The sequence below is a fragment of the Amblyomma americanum genome, chromosome 8, assembly GCF_052857255.1.
Source record: "Amblyomma americanum isolate KBUSLIRL-KWMA chromosome 8, ASM5285725v1, whole genome shotgun sequence".
In the NCBI taxonomy this organism is placed as follows: domain Eukaryota; kingdom Metazoa; phylum Arthropoda; class Arachnida; order Ixodida; family Ixodidae; genus Amblyomma; species Amblyomma americanum.
This window is the reverse complement of record NC_135504.1, coordinates 67,321,620-67,342,812: the sequence shown is the minus strand read 5'-3', so window position 1 is coordinate 67,342,812 and position 21,193 is coordinate 67,321,620. Positions and strand designations below refer to the sequence as shown.

General features: G+C 50.0%; 1 protein-coding gene across 1 annotated transcript; it reads right to left on the bottom strand.

Annotated features, from left to right (window-relative positions):
* Positions 1–996: 996 nt before the first annotated feature.
* On the bottom strand, positions 997–20,714 carry LOC144102462 (uncharacterized). Its single transcript, XM_077635727.1, has 7 exons — positions 20,050–20,714; positions 18,872–19,250; positions 17,295–17,502; positions 16,093–16,293; positions 14,065–14,265; positions 1,339–1,602; positions 997–1,180 (listed from the first exon to the last, which is right to left on the bottom strand). The coding sequence occupies exons 1-7, from the start codon at positions 20,509–20,511 to the stop codon at positions 997–999; spliced, it is 1,899 nt and encodes a 632-aa protein (XP_077491853.1). The 5' UTR covers positions 20,512–20,714.
* Positions 20,715–21,193: the final 479 nt, after the last annotated feature.

The window sequence follows — 21,193 nt, the reverse complement described above, 5'->3', positions numbered from 1 at the left end:
CAGGCCATCTTGATTGTGCTAGCAAATTTTCCAAGGGAAATGCCCTGCCATAGCATGCAGGGCAGTGGCGCGTCACTTAAGCGCTACACCACTGCACCATGAGTGGTACGGCTCCCAGAGCTTTATAAATGTAAAGTAGAAAAGGACCATTATCGCCATTCGGACAACTGCCTTTCGTGAGCAAGTAGATCTGAACACCGGAACCGATGTGAAAACCGAAATGTTAGCACACTTAATTAGCATTTAAACTACGCAAATCATAGTCAAAAACCACCTATGTTCTTTTTCTTTGCCTCAAACCACGATTTGAGAAATAATTTGTTGATCACTTGTAAAGGAGCAGGACACGTATAAGGCCATTTTGTCGTTAAGGTAATATGAAACTCTGCTGTAATTGAAAACGTTATCAAAACAAGCTTTTGTAACTTGCTCTTTTGGCACAAAAGAAAGGAAGGAAATAGCTATTTTATTCTTATAATCACACCAAGACAATATGAACTGTCAGTGTTCTCTCAGAAGCATTGTATTGTATTGTATTGTATTGGGTTTTATGGCGCATAAGCAACTTAGGCTATCATGCACCAAAAACATGGTATAATTTATTTCAAAAATTGGGTGTCCTCAGCGAAAGTCCTTGTCCGGACAAGGACTCCAAGGAGCCCATCAAATCGAATTCAGACCTCAGCCTTATTCTCAGGAGTGAGAAAATGGATGAGGTGCGTCCTAAAATGCGCGAAAGCACGGGGTAAAAAAAATTTTAAAATTAATTTTCGAGAATGTTTTCCACATGGAACATTCCCACCGCGCCATGCGACTCCCGCGCCCTCTCGAGGAACAGCTGCCGCAGGAAGCGGCTCTCGGCTAAAGCGTAGCAGTCGACGGGCCTTTTGGCCTTAATAAAACAAATAGCGAATAATGCGCAAATTCCACGGGACACTTTTGATAAATCACAACGGAACGTTGTCCACTCAAAAGACGCACAGAGGGGTGAAGATGTCAGTAGATGTAGCAGCGACACGCCGGTACAAGTGTTCGCGCGTACCCAAGCATTGAGATGGTGGTGTTGCGGATGTTTTCGATAGTGTTTTCCACGTGGAACATTCCCACCGCGCCAAGCGACGCCCGCGCCCTCAGCTGCCGCCGGAAGCGGCTCTCGGCTAAAGCGTAGCAGTCGACGGGCCTGTTGGCCTTAAGAAAACAAATAGCGAATAATGCACAAATGCCACGGGACACTTTTGATAAATCACAACGGAACATTGTCCACTCAAAAGACGCACAGAGGGGTGAAGATGTCAGTAGATGTAGCAGCGACACGCCGGTACAAGTGTTCGCGCGTACCCAAGCATTGAGATGGTGGTGTTGCGGATGTTCTCGAGAATGTTTTCCACATGAAACATTCCCACCGCGCCAAGCGACGTCCGCGCCCTCTCGAGGAACAGCTGCCGCAGGAAGCGGCTCTCGGCTAAAGCGTAGCAGTCGACGGGCCGGTTGGCCTGGGCCAGTGCCACGCTGCCATAGGACACGACGCCGCCGTCCAGAGAGGTGACGACCGTGAACTGTTGCGCGAACCACCAGCCCAGCGTGTACAGCATGTCTTCGTTGCTGCGCGGAGAGCAGTTGGAGCGACGCGAGCGTCTTCCCAACAGTGCTTTCGCAGACGTGAAGAGAGCCTGTCCCTACCTGCGAGCCATCACTAGAGTCAGTTCTTGGGCTAGTTGGTATTCTTGATTCACGTTCATAGTATTAAAGAAGACGGAAAAGAAGAAGGACGAACACAGCGCTGTGTTCGCCCTTCTTTTTTTTTTGTCTTCTTTTCTTTGGCTATGTGCCGTTGCGCTGGAATACTATGAACGTGAAGCGAGCCATCACTTTTGCGATTCCTCGGCTCAAAGCTGAACGCTGTTAAAGTTATACGAACAACAACAGACACTTGAGTGCATTGATGTATTTATGAAAACTACTTAGGCCGCTTGTCCTTAGGGTTCCACGGCTCCCAGAGGGATCAGCGCTGTAGTATCCGCATCGCGAAATGATTAACACAATATTGACAGAAAGCATGACTGCCAGTACCACTTAACACTGAACTCCTTTGCCACTGCAACTTAGCCACACTGGGTGGAAAATTCCCGCAGTAGCCTATAAATTCTTGATGGATTCGTGAATAAGGCGAAGTGTAGAATGCATCGCGTTCTACGGTTCTTGGCCTCCAGTTCGTACTCGGTTTCCCAAGTTGGCCTTCGCCGGATGGTTTAGAGTAGGGTGGGGGTTACAAGAGGCAGGTTTGTAGTACATCACATCACCATGCCGTCCCTCTTATTGCTGTGAGTCGTAATAAAAAATAGAGCATACAGATGGGGCGACGAGAAACACGAGAAATAGGGGGGGGGGGGACAGGCTAATACTACTGTAGCTATTGAAGAACGCTCGTACCTTTCCATCCATTGAAAACATGGTCAGTTAACTGAAAGAGATACCTGAACCACACCCCACTCCACTACCCGCCTACTAGATTCCATATGATGACACATTCTTGAGATCCTTTGATCAGCGTTTCACGGAACTTTTAGTGCGCACAAGGACTCTTTCGCAGCGGGGGTATAAGCGAATACATCTACGCACAAGTCTTTGCCGCAACGTAGGCGAATGGTCATCCGGTACACTGCACAGAAAAAGATGCTGAAGCTTTCGCTACCATCGTGCATTATTTTCAGAAAAAAAAAATGGAGTAGTTTGCTCAATGTAGTGATAAAGCCAGTGAACAGCACCGCTGTCCCGAATTCTGATAAGCCTTCAACTTGGGTTACTTACACCACGAACTCTGCAAACAAATGGCAGCTTTTCCAGCTTACCTCGAAACTACGCGTGTCGCCCTTGTTGTTCAGTGCGATCTCTGCTCTTATTACGCATCGGGCATTAAAAGCTGCCCACAGAGTCTATGCTCTCGCGTTCAATTTGTCAGAGGGCCTCTTAGCTTCCTTTGAAAGCTGTATGACGTACTTCCTGCATGGTTGGTGGGCTGCCGTAGGCGTTCTGCTTCAGGAGTATGTGTCCACTTACTCGCAAAGAATATGCTGCTTAATTCAATATCAGCACCCAGCGCTGTTTGATTTGGCTAGCAACGAAGCTCGTCATAGAACCAGTTAATCGAACCATGGCACTCGGACTGGATTTAAACCGGGTGGTTAGCTAACTATCACGCCACATGCGGTATTGAGACGAGCTTTTCAGTGCTGCTACGCACACGAGAAAAAGTGACATTAGCAGGGCGCCACGGACAGTTGGCTGCCCTGCTCTGAGGAAACACCACCGTCTGTTATGTGGTGCATGCAGTTTACCCGCCGGGGTGGCTCAGTGGTTAAGGCGTTCGTCTACTGAGCCGGAGTACCCGGGTTCGAACCCGACTGCAGCGGCCGCGTTTCGATGGAGGCGAAACGCCAAAGGCGCCCGTGTGCTGTGCGATGTCAGTGCACGTTAAAGATCCCCAAGAAGTCGAAATTATTCCGGAGCCCTCCACTACGGCACCTATTTCTTTTCTTCTGTCACTCCCTCCTTTATGCCTTCCCTTACGGCGCGGTTCAGGTGTCCAACGATATATGTGAGACAGTTACTGCGTCATTTACTTTCCTTAAAAACGAATTTCCAATTTTAATTCTGCCCCGCCGTGGTGGCTCAGTGGTTAGGGCGCTGGACTACTGATCCGGAGTTCCCGGGCTCGAACCCGACCGCGGCGGCTGCGTTTTTATGGAGGAAAAACGCTAAGGCGCCCGTGTACTGTGCGACGTCAGTGCACGTTAAAGATCCCGAGGTGGTCGAAATTATTCCGGAGCCCTCCACTACGGCACCTCATTCTTCCTTTCTTCTTTCACTCCCTCGTTATCCCCTCCCTTACGGCGCGGTTCAGGTGTCCAACGTTATATGAGACAGATACTGCGCCATTTCCTTTCCCCCAAAACCAATTATTATTATTATTATTAATTTTCATTCTTTTTATGCGAGGTTTAACGTCTCGAGGCGACATATATGCTATGAGGGCCGCCTTTGGGAGGAGCTTCAGACAAACTGAGACAAGCTGGTGTTCCCTAACGTGCGCTGACATCGCGCAAACACACGGAAGTTGCATTTCGCCTCCATCGAAATAAAGCTGTTTCGGCTATAATATCGACACCACAACCAGCGGAACAGCAGGCGAACCAGACTGCCACCACAGTGGGTAACCATCTGGTGTGTTCCTCGAAGTGCCCACGGGGGATAACCAGGTTTCGAAGCGGAGTTTAACGAATACAGTAAAAAAAAAAGGATTTCGAATCGGTTGCAAGTACAGAAGCTCCTAACAATGACTGTAGTTGCAAACTTTTCAATGTGTATTTACTACTCTATGTTGCAGGTAGAAGCCGACCATGCCACCTTTCACCTCTTTGACCACATTGTTAGTAAATTTTTAACCCTAATAAAACTCTTACGATAGTTGACATATCGGTGCGTGATTAAAATAGTTTCGTACTTAAATGTTTTACAGCGTCATGCGCTTAAATCATTCGGCCATTTGTGCAATCGAAGGTTCATATTTAAGGCGGTACCTTAGCTAAAGAGGAAAAAATCATTGGCTCTAAAGGAGCAGCAGATTTATGGAGTGTATAAGAAAAAAAATCGTTCTGCACAAGCACTAATCAAGCTTGCGGTTTCTTTCTTTAGTGCACCTTTGTGGGAGCTCCACTATAGAATTAAGCAAACCACGCAGCCTGGTTACTTTTGGCCAGGACTGTACCTAAAATTACTAAGAGGATAGTGGTTGATGTGGCAGGGATCTGCATACTATATAGTAAGTTGTGACATTCCGTGTATGCTACGAGGATCCACGTTCGACGGCGCGGCGTAGACGGAGACCCGTGACAGCGGCATCATCAATTACCCAGCCATGCTCTTTGAGTGATGACCAGAAAAACCGGACCCGCCGCCGCCCCGGGGAAACAGGCTTTATCCTCCCCAATTTCCGGGCCACTGGGACAACATTCTTTCCCTCCCCCCCCCCTTTGTCGTGGGCTATCGCCGGGAAGGCACCCACAGCTTCCCAGAAGGGCCGTGACGGACACCTGTCATGGCGGACAGGCAAGACTCGCCAAGAATGTGGAAAGACAGGCGCTAGTGAATTAGCTCCGAAGAGAGAGCCTGTGTACACTCTCACTTGAGAGAGAGTGGTGGCGTTTTTGTTGTTTATTTAGTTTGTATTGTTAACACACTCTGGGTTCGAGGCTAAGCCCCACCCAAGGGGTGGTCCCCATCTCGCATGTTATTTTGGATTGGAGAATTGATGCTTTGGGCGGGCCACTGAAAATGACCGCCCTTAGTCCTTTGTTAATCAAGTGCTTAAAAGCGCATGTAAACGGATGCAGTCCAGTCTGAGCTGGGGCTCCATGCTTAGCATGTAATGTGATGCTACTTAGGCACTAACCTGCCCGGTCGATGAGTAAAGTAGTGCAAAGTTTGTTCTGTTGTAAAATTATGCTCTGCTGTCATCATCTACAAGCTCGCCTCCTGTTCATCTTCCAAGCCGAACGACACTAGAGGAAGGGTTTGTGATCCATCCTCGAAGAAACCGATGACTATTGAAATTCTACTGCATCCACGCTCAGGACGACATCGCTACGAAGAGGGCCTTCAGCGCCGAAGCCCGACGGCGTGCAGCTTCTGCCAGCAACCGCTCGAGCCCAACTCCGGAGCCACTCTATCGCCCCCATGAAGTCGTCGGCACGTAAGCTCGGACGCCCCAGCCTCTGATGTATAACCTTAATCATGTGTAATTATTGAATATACCTGTTTGTTTAAACTGAGCCATACGGTGTCTCTTTGCCTCTCCGTCCCGTGTGGACCTGCGCATTATGGGGGTCATTACACTGGTGTCAGGAGTGGGGTCTCAAAAGCAAATGTCCTCTCAATGCTTTGACATTCATGACTTCAAAATTGTAATCAAAAGGGAATCACGGGACTGATTGTGGGACTTTTACCCCCATTTGAGAGGCTTGAGGCACTGGAGGGCTTGAAAAAAAAAATGACTGTATCTGAGGGAGCTCCCACTCCACAGCCGTCGCTCGGAGAAAGCATGCTGGCATTAGGAAGCGTCATTCCGACGTTTACGGGAGATAAGACAGGGGTTCCAATCTGCGATTTCTTTTCCATGCTAGAAGAGATTGGGAAAATGGGGGGATGGTCCGATGCTCAAATGCTGGGAATGGCGAGGTGTAAGATGGCAGGAGCTGCTCATGATTTTGCATGGCGAGACGAAAAAGTAAAATCAACAAAATCATTTGCGGAATTTAAGAAGCTCGCGTTTGAGCATTTTGACACTGAACCACGTCACGTGCGAGTACAAAGGTTCCGTGACGCCGGACAGATGGTAGGGGAGGACGTGCGAACGTTTGCGTCGCGGCTTCAGCGCTTAGCGCGCGATACGTTAAGCAGGGAGGAGGAAGGAGACCAGCTTAAGAAGAAATACGCGGAGGATATACTTAAAGAGGAAATGACCGCTTTGTTCGTGGCTGGTCTGCAAGACCCCGTGCGCCGGTTCGTGCTCTCGCGCAAGCCGAGCAATTTCGACCAAGCCGTGGAGGCCGCATTGGATGAGGAACAAAATGAGGCGTTAACGACAGCCGCAGCGAGAGTACGCGTCATAGAGAGAGCGGTGCTCAACCCTGAGGTTGCTCTCTTGACAGAGCGGTTAGATCGCTTAGAACAGCTGCTATCTCAGCAGGTAGAATGCCAGGTTGAAGCGCGCGCTCAACAGCGCCCATTCGCTGGAAACCGGAGACCGCCACAAAGCTACAGGCGCGGTATGCGAGATTTTGAAGAAATCGTATGCTTCGCTTGCCAGGGTCGCGGACACATCGCCAGGTTCTGCCAAAACGTGCGCCGTGGGGAGCCACAAAGAGAAGCAGGCGAGACACGCCCTAAGCAAGCCTACAGCGGGGCTCCAGATACCGAGTCAAAAAACTAGTTAGTCCTCCCCAGCCTGAGGAGCGTGGGGAGGGAGCAGTAGATGATGAGGTGGTGGTAGTTTGTGTGGCCGACGAGGCATGCCCTGTTGTGCGTTGCAAGTTAAATGGTTGTTGTATGGAATTGTTGATAGATACGGGGTCAAAGGTGACATTGCTTAAGGAGAGCAGTTTTAACACGCTTCGAAGGAAGGGGGACCGCGAGGTGTGAAGCGTCTGGTGGTATGGCAACCAAATTTGTAGGCATAACGGGGGATCCTCTTGGCATAAGTGGACTCTACCGGTTACACTTCTCTCTCGGCGGAATTGCATTGGAGCACCCCTGCTACGTATGCCCGGACACGGTGTCTCCGCCAAACGGAGTGTCAGGTATATTAGGGCAGGATTTTTTGAGAAAAGGGAAGGTAGTAGTCTCATTCTCTGAGGAAGAGGTTAATGCGGGCGGCTCAAAAGTTCCGTTTTTGAACAGGAGAGGGGCTGAGATTCGCATTACCGATATTGACACCCGTCAAACAGTGGGATCATTGGAGAAGGTATATTCGCGGGTTGCCGTCCGGCTGGTCGAGGAGGCGGTCGTCCTTCCTTGGTCGGAGCACATTTTGTACGCGTTTGTGCCTTCAGATGTAGAGAGCGGCGCCGTGGGAGTGCTTGAGTCGGTCGACTCTCTCAGCAATGGCCTGAAGGCAGCCGCGTGCCTCGTGACAGTTAATGACGCCCACAGAGTGCCCCTACGGGTGGTTAACTGTAGCCAGCAGCCACTGAGCCTTCCCAAGAACAAAACATTGGCTTTCTTCACCTCTGCGATAGAGCAACGTGAGCCCACCGATACGGTACTCGCAACTGTAGAGCATGCTAGTCCTTCGGCTGCTCCAAAGATGTCGTCCGATCTTTCTCACGTAAAATCCAGGGAGAGGGAGGCTCTGGCTGGTTTGCTGAACGACTACTCGGAGGTATTCGCCGCGTCCAACCTGGATTTGGGCTGCTGTGGCGTTATAAAGCACAGGATAGAAACCGGCACTTCATCGCCCGTTTACCAGCGTGCGTACAGGATTCCTTACTCCCAACGTGAGGAGATGGAGCGGCAGGTGCAGGACCTGATTGATCGCGGCATTGTCGAACACTCAAAGTCACCCTGGGGAGCACCAGCACTATTGGTGGAAAAGCCAGATGGCTCGTATCGATTGGTAGTGGACTACCGCAAACTAAATGCCGTAACTCGCATCGATCCATACCCCATCCCCAATATACAGGAGACGCTTTCTCAGCTGGGCTCTGCCAGGTACTTCACGGTAGTGGACATGGCGGCGGGATTCTGGCAGATAGCAATGGATCCGGCAGATGCCGAGAAAACGGCATTCAACACGCCCTCAGGGCACTATGAATGGAAAAGAATGCCGATGGGTCTGGCCAACAGCCCTGCTGTCTGGCAGAGAACCGCTGATGTTATCCTGGCAGGTCTTCTGGGGAGGCTGTGCTTCGTGTATATGGATGACATTATCATATACAGTGGCAGTTTTGATAACCATTTGCGCGATATTGAGCAGGTTTTGGTGCGACTAAGAGCAGCGGGTCTCAAACTGAAGCCCTCTAAGTGCCAATTCCTCAAAAACGAGGTGAAATACCTCGGGCACGTTGTTTCAGCTGACGGCGTGCGACCGGACCCTGAGAAACTAAGGTGTGTCTCGGATTTTCCATCCCCGACTAGCGTCCGCCAGGTCCGGCAGTTTCTCGGCCTGATCGGTTACTACCGAAGGCACATAGAGGAGTTCGCCAAGCTCGCTAAGCCGCTCACCGCCTTAACAGCCAAAAATGTCGCCTTTCGTTGGGACGAAAACGCGGAGAATGCTTTTGGGGCCCTGAAAAGGAAGCTAATGAGTGCACCGCTGTTACGCCACCCGGATTTTAGTTTGCCCTTCGTTATGGCCACAGATGCGTCAAAGTTCGCAGTTGGTGCCGTGCTATCTCAGGTTATCGAGGGCAAAGAACATCCCGTTGCTTTTGCTAGCCGACAGTTGAGCGCCACAGAGCAAAAGTACGGAGCTACGGAAAGGGAGTGCCTCGCCGTTGTCTGGGCAGTAAAGCACTTCAGATGCTACCTTTACGGCCGCAAATTTAAGCTAGTCACAGACTGCCATCCTCTGAAATGGGTGATGAGTGTCAGGGACCCTAGCTCGCGACTCGCTAGATGGAATCTACACCTACAGGAATACTGCTTTGAAGTTGAGCACAAGTCAGGAAAGACACATCTGAATGCTGATGCACTCAGCCGCACAGCTGCCGTGGCAGCTATAGAAGAGTTTGTCCCCGTAGTCGACCCCGCCGAATTACGCACAGAGCAGTGCAAAGATCCTGACCTGAAGCGAATAATCGAAAGCTTAGAGGGCGCACCGTCTCATCCCGAACAGCTAGGTTATTTCATTGACAAAGACGGCACCCTGTGTCGGCGCACGAGGCCAACCAGGAAAGGGAGACCAGAGAAAACCGCTTGGGAGAGAGTCGTCATACCTCGGTCGTGGACAGAAAGGGTTCTTCGCGCGTTTCACGATGCGCCATGCGCCGGTCATTTTGGCGTAGCGAAGACACGCAGGCGTGTGGAGCGTTTGTACTTTTGGAGTGGCATGCGACAGGATGTTAGAGACTACTGTGCGAAGTGTCATTCCTGTCTCGAAAGAAAAACACCCAAGGGACGAAGACCAGCTCCAATTCAGCCGTTCCCTGAGGTTTCGGCTCCCTTCGAGCGGACAGGTATGGACTTAATGGGCCCATTGCCCACGACCACTTCCGGAAACAAGTACATTTTAGTATTTGTCGACCACCTTTCAAAATACGCGGAAGCGGTAGCACTCCCAGATCAGAAGGCAGACACGGTTGCAAGAGCATTTGTCGAACAGATCGTGCTCCGACATGGACCCCCGAGGCAACTCTTGACAGATCGGGGAACGAACTTCGTGTCGCAGCTAATGAGGAGAGTTTGCGAGCTGCTTAAGATCGCTAAGAAGCAGACAACACCGTACCATCCGGCTTGCAACGGCGCGGTGGAGCGACTGAACCAAACCGTGGCCGGGTTCCTGTCGCATTTTGTTTCGCGCGACCAGCGGGACTGGGACTTGTGGCTCCCGTATGCAATGTTTGCCTACAATTCCGCAGCACACGAGAGCACGGGCGAATCGCCATTCTTTCTTCTCTACGGCCGAGACCCGGACCAGCCTAGTGAAGTGCCAGAGGGCCCCCGTCGTGTCCCATACGCTTCACTGGACGACTATAAGGTTGAGCTAGAATCGCGCTTGCAAGTGGCGAGGGACATCGCAAAGGAGTCCTTAAAGAAAGCGGCGAAGCGCAGGAAGGAGGTGCACGATCGCAGTGCTAGAGACGCGCCGTTTGATGTGGGGGACAGCGTGTACATTGAAAACTGCCAAAGGCAGATTGGGCTAGCTCGTAAGTTCCAGACGAAGTGGAGAGGACCGTGCGAGGTTGTCGAGAAGCTTTCTCCGGTAAACTTCAGAGTCCGAGACGTGAACCGGCGTTTGATAAGGATACACGCAAATCGCCTCAAGTCGGCACCGGTTCAGTATTCACGAAATGAGGAAAGGGAAAGCGCGGATTTTGATGGGGACAGAAGTGAAGCGGAGCGCGCAGATAGTTCGCAAGAAACGCCCTCTCCTGCATTTGTTCGGCAGGCGCCCGAGGTGACGGCCGGAATGCCACCGGATTTACTTCATGCATTGCTAGAAGAAGAAGCGCGCGAGGTTGCCGCGCAGATAACGCCAGGAGAGGCTCCTGCCACGAGCCCTCGCGAGTCCCAAAGCAGACAAAGGGGCACAGACTTACTTAGTATGACTCATGAAGGCCGATATCCGCTGCGAAATCGGAAAGCTAAGTCGGACTAATGGCGTAAACAGAGCGGAGTTGTGAACTGGTTAGAATTGTGTAATGCCGCAGCTCATAACATTGCTATGTGCTTATGTGTTAAGTTATCGGAGTTGGTAGTTAAACCTTTCTGTCATTAAGTAACACCTTCACAGGAGAGCATGCGGAGCGCATGCAGAACCTGCCCTACTTCCTTTCGTTATCTATATTTTTGTCTGTGCCGTGATCGTGCTAGAAGTGGGAGCTCCTTTGTAACTGTGGTAAATTTATTTCGTCCAGTTTGGACTAGAAAGGAGAGGCTTGGGTGCTGAGTTTCATGTTTATCTGTAAAAGAAGATCAGTGCTGCCCCTGGAGACGCCAGTATTGACAGCGGAGGCATATGGTGTTGTGCAGTGGTGTTGAGTGCAGCGAAAAGTGTTTTGTCGGACGCACTGTGCGAGGCGATTCAGAAAGACGAGGGGAGCTGCGTGGACTCAAATGTTCGGAGAACATTCTTCTGGAGGGTGAGCGAGTGTGACATTCCGTGTAGGCTACGAGGATCCACGTTCGACGGCGCGGCGTAGACGGAGACCCGTGACAGCGGCATCATCAATTACCCAGCCATGCTCTTTGAGTGACGACCAGAAAAACCGGACCCGCCGCCGCCCCGGGGAAACAGGCTTTATCCTCCCCAATTTCCGGGCCACTGGGACAACATTCTTTCCCTCCCCCCCCTTTGTCGTGGGCTATCGCCGGGAAGGCACCCACAGCTTCCCAGAAGGGCCGTGACGGACACCTGTCATGGCGGACAGGCAAGACTCGCCAAGAATGTGGAAAGACAGGCGCTAGTGAATTAGCTCCGAAGAGAGAGCCTGTGTACACTCTCACTTGAGAGAGAGTGGTGGCGTTTTTGTTGTTTATTTAGTTTGTATTGTTAACAGACTCTGGGTTCGAGGCTAAGCCCCACCCAAGGGGTGGTCCCCATCTCGCATGTTATTTTGGATTGGAGAATTGATGCTTTGGGCGGGCCACTGAAAATGACCGCCCTTAGTCCTTTGTTAATCAAGTGCTTAAAAGCGCATGTAAACGGATGCAGTCCAGTCTGAGCTGGGGCTCCATGCTTAGCATGTAATGTGATGCTACTTAGGCACTAACCTGCCCGGTCGATGAGTAAAGTAGTGCAAAGTTTGTTCTGTTGTAAAATTATGCTCTGCTGTCATCATCTACAAGCTCGCCTCCTGTTCATCTTCCAAGCCGAACGACACTAGAGGAAGGGTTTGTGATCCATCCTCGAAGAAACGGACGACTATTGAAATTCTACTGCATCCACGCTCAGGACGACATCGCTACGAAGAGGGCCTTCAGCGCCGAAGCCCGACGGCGTGCAGCTTCTGCCAGCAACCGCTCGAGCCCAACTCCGGAGCCACTCTATCGCCCCCATGAAGTCGTCGGCACGTAAGCTCGGACGCCCCAGCCTCTGATGTATAACCTTAATCATGTGTAATTATTGAATATACCTGTTTGTTTAAACTGAGCCATACGGTGTCTCTTTGCCTCTCCGTCCCGTGTGGACCTGCGCATTATGGGGATCATTACAAAGTACTTGAATTCTCGTCCTCTTTTCTGATGATTCTACAACGTGAAATTGGGGGCCGCTTGGTGAGAACTCAAATTTCGGTAAAATATTCCGACTTGTTTTGACATGAAAGTTTAATAATGAAAGTGTAATCTTTTTTATTGGAAGCCGGTGAAAAAATGATTTGGCCTGTAATTTTTTCAAAGTTCCGTTTCTGTGTGCCGAAGAGACTAAATTTCCGTAGTTCTCATAGACAGTCTCGGTTTAAGACTTGAATGACTTCGGAATGAATGGTAGGCAAGGCGTTGAAACGTCGATGCCTTTGACAAGTGCGGGAGAACATCTGGAACCTAAAGGTTCTGAAAAACATAAAGCGTTACTTATACATTTATGTATACAAAAATTACAGCCGATTTAGCTTGCTTGGCGAAATGAGGGCTATGTGCGCTAGCATACCGCATTTTATTTCGCTTCGAGGCTAAGGTTTCAGGGCCATGCTTCAGGCAAAGAACCGCGAAATCGGTGATGGGGGAGATTAGTGGTAGCACAGCATAAAATTTTGCGTTCGCTTAATGCACCTTAAGAAAGCATTGCAAGAGATTTGTGTTCTGGACTCTTGTGTATGGATAAAAGTTGATGAAGACGACAACATGCAATACACAACGTGAGAGAGTTGTTCAACGCGTGGGGTGATTGGTTGCGGTGGTAGCAAAGTGTTCTCGTGCAGTGGCCAGCGTAGCCTTTCTGCTGATTAGCGGTGCCAACTTATTCTGACGTCACGCAGCTACCATGGCCGCGTCCTCCCCTCCCGGGGAACTCCTGCACGCGTTGGCAGCCGTCGGAGGGACTGAGTGGGTGGTACCGCAGGGGGAGCGTCGACATTTTTCTGTGCAAAAGTGACAAGAGGAGAGGGAAAAGCGCGAAAACGCGAAAATTCAAAATTTAACTGCCCATAACTCAGCTTCCACACAACGCGTTAAAAATTCTTGCTAGAGGATATTTGTGAACCGGCGTCCTTTAACAACGTAGGAATACCGCGACATTATTGAGAGACCCTTTTAGAGCCCCTTTAAGCGCACTTACCACTCGGCGATTCAGAAAAAATCGAGTCCGGACCAATGATCTGCAATGCACTGCCATCTTTGTTAAACTCATTAGAAACTCCATAGACACGTATCTCTCCTTTTATGAGCTCATTGTGGATTTTTTTTGCTCTGGTATACACTGACGCCATGAATGCTTACCAATTTTCTGTGCTTGTAACTAACTTATTATTTATAGATGTGAATTTGAAGGCTGTATTATTTGCATTATTTTATATTATTCGCTTTCTGTAATATAATTCCTTGCAGCATTCTATCGTTGATTTTTTTTACCCGTATGTATTTCTGTAATACAATGTTGACTAATGCTTTTTTTCTCTCGTTTATCCAGTATTGTATGTTTTTGTTCTCTTTATTGTGCACAGTGCCATTTCTGTAGGGGGTACAGACCCCGTCAACCCGAATTCATTTGGCTTTTTGTCTGTACTCCCGTCATCTGTACATGTATAGATGCAAATAAACTTGAATTGATCATTACTTAATCCTTGATGATTTCACTGGAAATTTAACCATGCGACCAATACACCATCCACGGAGGACATGGCCACCCACCTGAAGCGCAGAAAGAGTGTGTTCATCATTTTCGTCAAACTGAAGTCGTCGATCAAGATGTGGTCACTGGCCTGGAAGTGGTAGGGCCGCAGATGCTCGTTCAGGAAGCTCAGCCACATGTCGGTGGTGATGTTTGGTGTGAAGACGGAGGCAACCCTCAACGGCACTTGAGCAACTGTCGGCACTTGAGCGTCGTTCTCCCTGTGGGGACACAATTAATAGGCATTCATCACGCAAGGTGACTGGTGACAAATAGAAGTGGCGTTTTCATAACAGTGCGGCCTTGTGTTAAGTGATGCCACCTCAGGTCTATGCTGAATCGATGCGCCAAAGAATCGCATGCGCAATATTTTTGGAAAAAAGCATTTTCGAATGGGAAAGCGTTTTTAAGCGCATTTTTTTTTCATACATTGCGATATTTCACTATAACACGCCATATATCCGCAGATCTCTCGTTGGCATGCTGTAATTTTTTTGCTATTAACGTTTTTGCTACCGTCAAAAGCGTTTCTCGTTGGCTTTCTATATGGCAGTATTAACTGCTCGATGCGAGTGATGGGAACACTATAAAGCAAAGATTTTGCTACATATCGGAAGAATGGATAATTACTTTCAATATTACTATACCAGTACCTTACAGTTTTCTAGAACCTAATATGCTTGTCCAAGAACGTTGGACATGCAAAATAACTGTTGCAGACGGGTAAGTACTGGTACAACCTCGTGAAAACAAACCTGTAGACTGTGTGCAGTGCATTGAGAAAAAAATTAAATGGGCCGGTATGGACTGATTACTCCGTTCTAAGGATAATAACGCCACATTCAGCGAAAATGGAACTTAGATCTACAGGACGCTAAAAATACTAACACAGGTATCGCTACCACCAGCTGTTTGCGCACTGTAATGGCTCAGTTATTTTTGGCCTTGACATTGCGAGTCGAACCTTAGTGCAGAAAAATTTTTAAGCACTATTTTCCCCGCAGTGAATGAGCCTTTTTGCACCAGAGTTAAAACGAACATAGCTGGAAAGAGGCACGGAGTAGCCTTTAAGGGCATAGCGGCTCCTAACATGTTCCTGAGGACAATAAGTAAGATTCGCCGACCTGTGTGCAACTTCTATACAATGCCAGCGATAACTGGATAGCTACTGCACGCACCGTTCACCAGAGGAGACCTGTGTGTGGTCCTCTTTTCTTAGTATTTTGCTTCTGGCCACACATTTTCACGCTTTTATAATTTTGTTTTCCTCCATTCTAGACTGTCAAGTTTTCTAGATAATCTGCTTTCTGAACCACTGAAATTATTATCACTCTACAAATCAGACCTTCTACTACTGAGTTCTCAGTCTCAAAGAACGGCGGGTCACTTTCTGGCATTCACCTGTCGCAGGTTGAATGCGTGACCACTTATGGCTGCTCTGCAATGCCAAGAAACGTCAGGACAGGCGTCAAGGCCATCTAGCTTTTACGGACTACAGAGGGCTTGAGTGACCCCTGCACTATTCCAAACAAGAATTTTCACTACATCCGGAGCGAATAATCTCTTCCGACAAGTTACGCAGATGAGGGTTAGAGCATGTGAACTGTAGAGGGGAATGCTGTTTGGAACAGTTTTAGTTCCCCGTGGCATACTGAACACATCACTAACGACTCCTTTCCTTAGGAGCAGGGGCGCGCCTTTTCATGTGTACGTAGCAATGCTACTCTAGCCGTCGGTAGAACAACATGCACAACCGGTGGAAAATGATGTAGCTGCCTAGGAGATTCATTTACGAAGTGCCTCGTCGTGGGGAAAAAGAAACAGAATTTTCTCTGGCGATCCCTCGTGGAAGGTAGCTATTTGTAGGGTGTTCTCTCCGACTCATGGAGCATGTGGACCGGGCACAGAGGCTAGGGAACCGCTGAGGGAAAGAAAGGATAGTAGGAGACTGCTCGTCCGACTGGCACTGAAATCTAGAAGGCGCCGGCATGACAAACCGATAGCGCGTTAACTGCCACAAAATGAGCGTGAGTGACGCTTATACGAACCCTTTTTCAGAGGGTTCGATGATCGCGTGAATTTCTTTCTCTAGGCGCAGCAGCGTCGGGATGCGAGTGCGTGCGGCCTGGCTGGCGTTGAAGATGTCGTAGAACTGCACCGCGTACTGCATTAGACGGCCTTGGTCTGCGGAGATCTGCTGCTGGCGACGCCATTGGTTCATCTTCACGCGGTTGATGTAGAGGCTGTACCTGAGGCCGTAATGAAGAATCACACTTTTTATTTGGAACAAAGCGCATGGCGCCCTAACGGTTGCTTTCACCGGATCTGCGCAGAAACAAATGGTGTTCTCACCTGCTAGACTAGCCTCACTTGACACTGTGGGGCGACGCGTCTACTACTGAAAAAAAAAAAGACTCCCATTGTGCACGAAAACGTTAGCCTGTTCAGATGCCTCCATGCACTAATCAATTGACTGGCATTCACTTCAAGAGAATGTTTTGTGCTAGCTGCGGCAATATATTTCTAGTTTTTTGCCTCATAACCTGTGCAATCTCCTTTTATACGTTCCCATGGAATTGTATCAGTTATGCGATGGGACATAGATTGTGCTTTTCCCGCGGAAAGGGCCTTGCAGATTACCATTTTCATTTCATTTCAGGTGCGATCTCACTAATTGGCGTTGTTCGCTAACTCAGTCTGCTCTTTAACTCAGTCTGTTCTTTATCCCATTCTGTTCTTTAACTCAGTCTGTTTGTATACGTTACTACTCCAACCATTTTCGCGCCCGTAGTTCGCTGTGTCCTATCCTCAAAATATCCGCACGGTAGGCAGTACGTTATGAGTCGTAAACATTCATTTCGACAAATATGTCACGCAGCAGGTTCTGAACTTCCGTGTGTTTCCCCTCAAAGTCATTTAGACTTTACTCCAATCTCAATCAATGGTTTTATTCAAGGACTGTGATAGAGAAGGTATCTTTGTTGAGATTCGGTTGGTATGTATGTTACAGGTGGTTGGGTGGTCATTGCCGGCGTTAACCATTTATTTGCAGAAAGGTGCAGCTTGCATGCTTTAAAATACTTAAAGAAAAGGGGAGGATCCGACTCATGTGCATGAGAACAGATAAGTTTAGTTAGAATATTTTAATTATTCTCGTATCAAAGAGCGCATAGCACTGCAGCCAGGAAGCTTTCGACCGGTCTACCTCGACGAAAACGTGCCGAAAGTGACAGTAGAGTCAGGAACACACCTGGTCTCGTTGGGCAGACACCGCAAGCTCATCTCGAACCAGAATGGCACACCCCAGTTGATGAGCAGGTCCAGCAGCACGTACAGCGCGTGCCTGCCCATCGAGCGGTACTCGGGCCACGACAGGCGGCGTTCCCGCATGAAGGCCTTCAGCTCCGAGACGGAATCCCCGTGCGGGTGCATGCACGCTTCGTACAAGGCGAAGGCAGCTGCGATGGGACCCTGACATTAATATGCAAGGGCATACCTTCATGGAGTAGGACCAGATGCATAACGCCTTCCCGCGGCGGACGGCGCTAACGACAGAGCGGATGGATTGAAAAATTCTCGAAACCACTGTCCTCCTCGTGATGCACTGCCAGGAGCAAGGCAGGTACTCCTCCCCACAACTGCACCAGCACAACGGAAGTGAGCAAGCTACGGCATCTTGCCAACTCCACTGATTTGTTAACAAAAACAGTGCCCCCATCGTAGTAAAAAACATGTCAGTCGATTTCGATAATCAGGCCAAATGCAGATATCCGCGCTAGCATCATGTGTTTCAGGGCTGCGATGCTGTGCGAGGTTGAGGTGGCTGTTGGTGTGTTAGGACACAATCTTCCTAACGGCCAAATCACGTCAATTGTCGATTGGAGCTACGACCTACCTGGTGGTACCGGGTTCCCACCTATTTACCACCCCAACTTTTTCCATTTAGATACTGTGCATGCATAATTCAAATCACGTCGTACTCCTAACCGCATATGCTCATTGCACTTAGCTCGGTGAGTTCAGGGGCGGTGCCGCCTAATTAGCACCGCCGGTCCTCAACAGCAACCACCGGCTATACTTGGTAAGTAAGCCATCGGTGGGCAGGTGAGCAATGGCTCAGCGCCCCTAATTCTCGCCTGGTTGCCATCGGCTGCACCTTGGCAAGTAAGCCACTGGTGGGCAGGTGAGCAGTGGCGCAGTGGCACATGGCAGGGGCTATGGCAGGTGTTGCCATCGGTTGGACTTGGGTTTTCTGGGTTAGGTTGCGACCCAGGTTGGTCTTCCCAAGCAGCCTTTCACGATTAAATGGGTTGCGCCTGACACGGTGGGTAGGTTGCCCACCACCCAATGGGCAGGTGAGCAGCCTGCCACAAAACCAGTTTCATACAGACAGACCGCAAGACAGACGGATGGACGGACGGACAGAAAGACAGACAGACAACACCCGAATGCGGGGGATGGTAACTAGAAGTGCTAGCGCAATAATAAATACCAACTATAGCCCAAATTGCAGTTTTACTCATGCGGCAGCCATGGCTGCCAGGGATCAAAACACTGGATCGGCTTCACGGCGGGTTTAAAATAGATAACTGGCGACCAGAGATAATACTACATAAAAATGACACTAAGCCACTCATTACCGAAGAAATAGGGCGACGTGCACGCACAACGCCACCATGATAACTTTGATATTGGCGCTAACATCCATCGACCGCGGGCGATCGACTTTCTATGGGCATGGTTGAGAAAGAGTTAGCGAATGATCAAGAACGAAGCTATCATGGCAGCACCAGCAGCCCTGTGTGCAAACACGGCTACAAGACGCACCATGCGGCCTCCTCTTGGATTCAAGGTACAGGGCACCACGCTTCTTCCACTGGCGCATCATGTGGGTGGCCGTGTCGGTGACCAGGTCGCTCTCCCACTTGATGGGCCCGCACACGTGCGCCTCGATGTCGTCGCATGGGTCGACGCTGTGGTCCAGGCGGCTGAGGATCTCGGAGGCCACGTGCTGGCAGCCGGGTTTGTCGCAGGCTGGTTTTCGCTGCAGCATCCGCGGTCCAAAGGACCATCTACGTACCAGGAGCGCTGTGACGAAGACGAACACCAGGACCACGACTGCGGAGCACACCGCGACTGCCTGCCAGCGGACGTCGCACTGCAGGATGCCGTTCTTCGGAGTACTGGCGTAGGCACCTTCCTCGGCCTGCATCCCAGAAAGAATAGCTTATTAAGGCTGGAGTGAATGAGCAGATGAACTATGCGCGCTTCCGTACGCCTGAGGCTTTGCTCCGTCGGTGGTGCGCATTGCTGCAGCGGATAGAAGAGCGCGTAATGCTCCTTCACTTGATGTTGAGTTTTCAGTTCAGACCACGTAGTGTATGTCAACGGCATGACAAGGAAGTTGGTCAAGGGCTGTGAAAGCTGGAAGCACTGCAAGTAGCGACCATAGATTGCGCCATAGAAAGCAATAGCAGTAAGATCAAGTTTTGGAAAACCATTGTATGCGTCCATCTTGCACGCGAGTACTAGCCTGTGTTTCTCATGCGAAGTCGCACGGCTGACAGTAATCTGTTGACATTAAAGCCATGATAGTGGAAAAGCCATTTTCCAACACGAGATAGCATTGTAGTAGCAAACGCGCAGGTTTCCAGTGTGTGACAGTGCGTCTCTGGCCATTTATTTCTTGGACGGAGGGAGGCGCTAATGTACCTGGAGAGCTAAGAGGTGGTCCCTACATAAAATGTATTGGGGCCAGAATGCGATCAACTCATGCTTCGCTCGCAGTAATGCGTTCACAATTATTCATGAAATTAAGAAGTTCGCAGGCATAGGGTGGGCGCAGCTGGCAAAGGACAGGGTTAATTGGAGAGACATGGGAGAGGCCTTTGCCCGGCAGTGGGTGTAGTCAAGTTGATGATGATTATATGATGATGAATTATTGAGCTGGAGAATATCAAAGAATGGATGGCCGCTAGCCGCAGCACACGAAAGGAGACACTCACCAGAGAGTGTAGCCGCTCCATGACCATCTCGTCCAAAGCTGTAACTCCAGAAGACTTTGTGTGGGTGATCCCGGTGCCACCTGCAGACTGGCTTCTAGCGGTAGCCAGGCCGCCGACTGGCAGATGCCCGCTCGGCTGTAGCTTGTCATCATGCTCGCTGTTGGTGTCCTCGTTTCCCCTGAGCCCCGCCGAGTGAGGAAGTGGGCTACCAAGGGAAGCGGCGCTGTCCACTGCTGGCACCGGTGAAGCACTGTTTTTAGCCTTCGCTGAATGATTCCGCCGGCTTCTTGGAGGGCTGCCACCCCTTTTGACGGACATCATCGGGACCATGATCTTAGCCACGGGCAAAAGGTGGCGAAGGCTCCGATGACTCCCCCGGTGGCCTGTATCAGAGGACGACACCGAGGAACCTATGTTGTCCTCGATCGACTGGCCGCAGGCAGAAGGAGTCTTGCTAGCCATTGCAAGGCTCACGGTTGCGCTGTTCCGGTACCCGGCACGTGATGGTTCGGGCTGGCCTAGAAAACTTGCTGCCAGGTCGGGCCTTGTTGTTAAGTGGCTTTTTCCTTCGTACGCTTTGTAAGGTCGGGCAGTAGATGAGGCCGTGACGTTCGTCTCTGCCAGTCTTCCTTCTTCTGAACAGGGCGAGACGTGCACGCGATGCTGTCTCGCCTGGACCTGCTCGTGCGAAGGCGCACAGACGATGATGATGATGATGTTGCTGTTGTTCTCTGTCGGAGAGGCACATACCCAGTGGGGAATTGGCCAGGGTGCCTTGTACAGACAAGCAATTGTGAAACGATTACTGATTTAAGGTAGTCAAAGTTGAATTTTGAGCTTGAAAAAAAAAAGTTGTCAATTATAATTAACAAAGGAGTCATCCAGACGCAATGATAACATTATGTAGGTAATCGCAGACTGGTTTTAGGACATATCCCCTGGCGCTTGCCCCAAAGGAAAGAAGAACCGGAATAGAAAGCAGAAGCCCTAATCGAGCAAGGCGATTCTGCAGATAAGCTTTTCGCTGGGAAGCAAACTGTCGACAGGAGAGGAGAAAGTTGTAAGGCCACCGACCTTTCCCAGCTGCGTCCCTTTGCAGGTCGCTGGTACCCGTGGAAGCGGCCTCCCATTACAAGCGAGGGCC

Coding starts and splice junctions, on each gene's coding strand:
- LOC144102462 (XM_077635727.1), bottom strand. CDS start 20,511: ATGGCTAGCAAGACTCCTTCTGCCTGCGGCCAGTCGATCGAGGACAAC. Junction 19,251..20,049: donor TGGAGCGGCTACACTCTCTG/GTGAGTGTCTCC, acceptor TCTGGGATGCAG/GCCGAGGAAGGTGCCTACGC. Junction 1,603..14,064: donor ACACTCTTTCTGCGCTTCAG/GTGGGTGGCCAT, acceptor CTCTCCGCGCAG/CAACGAAGACATGCTGTACA.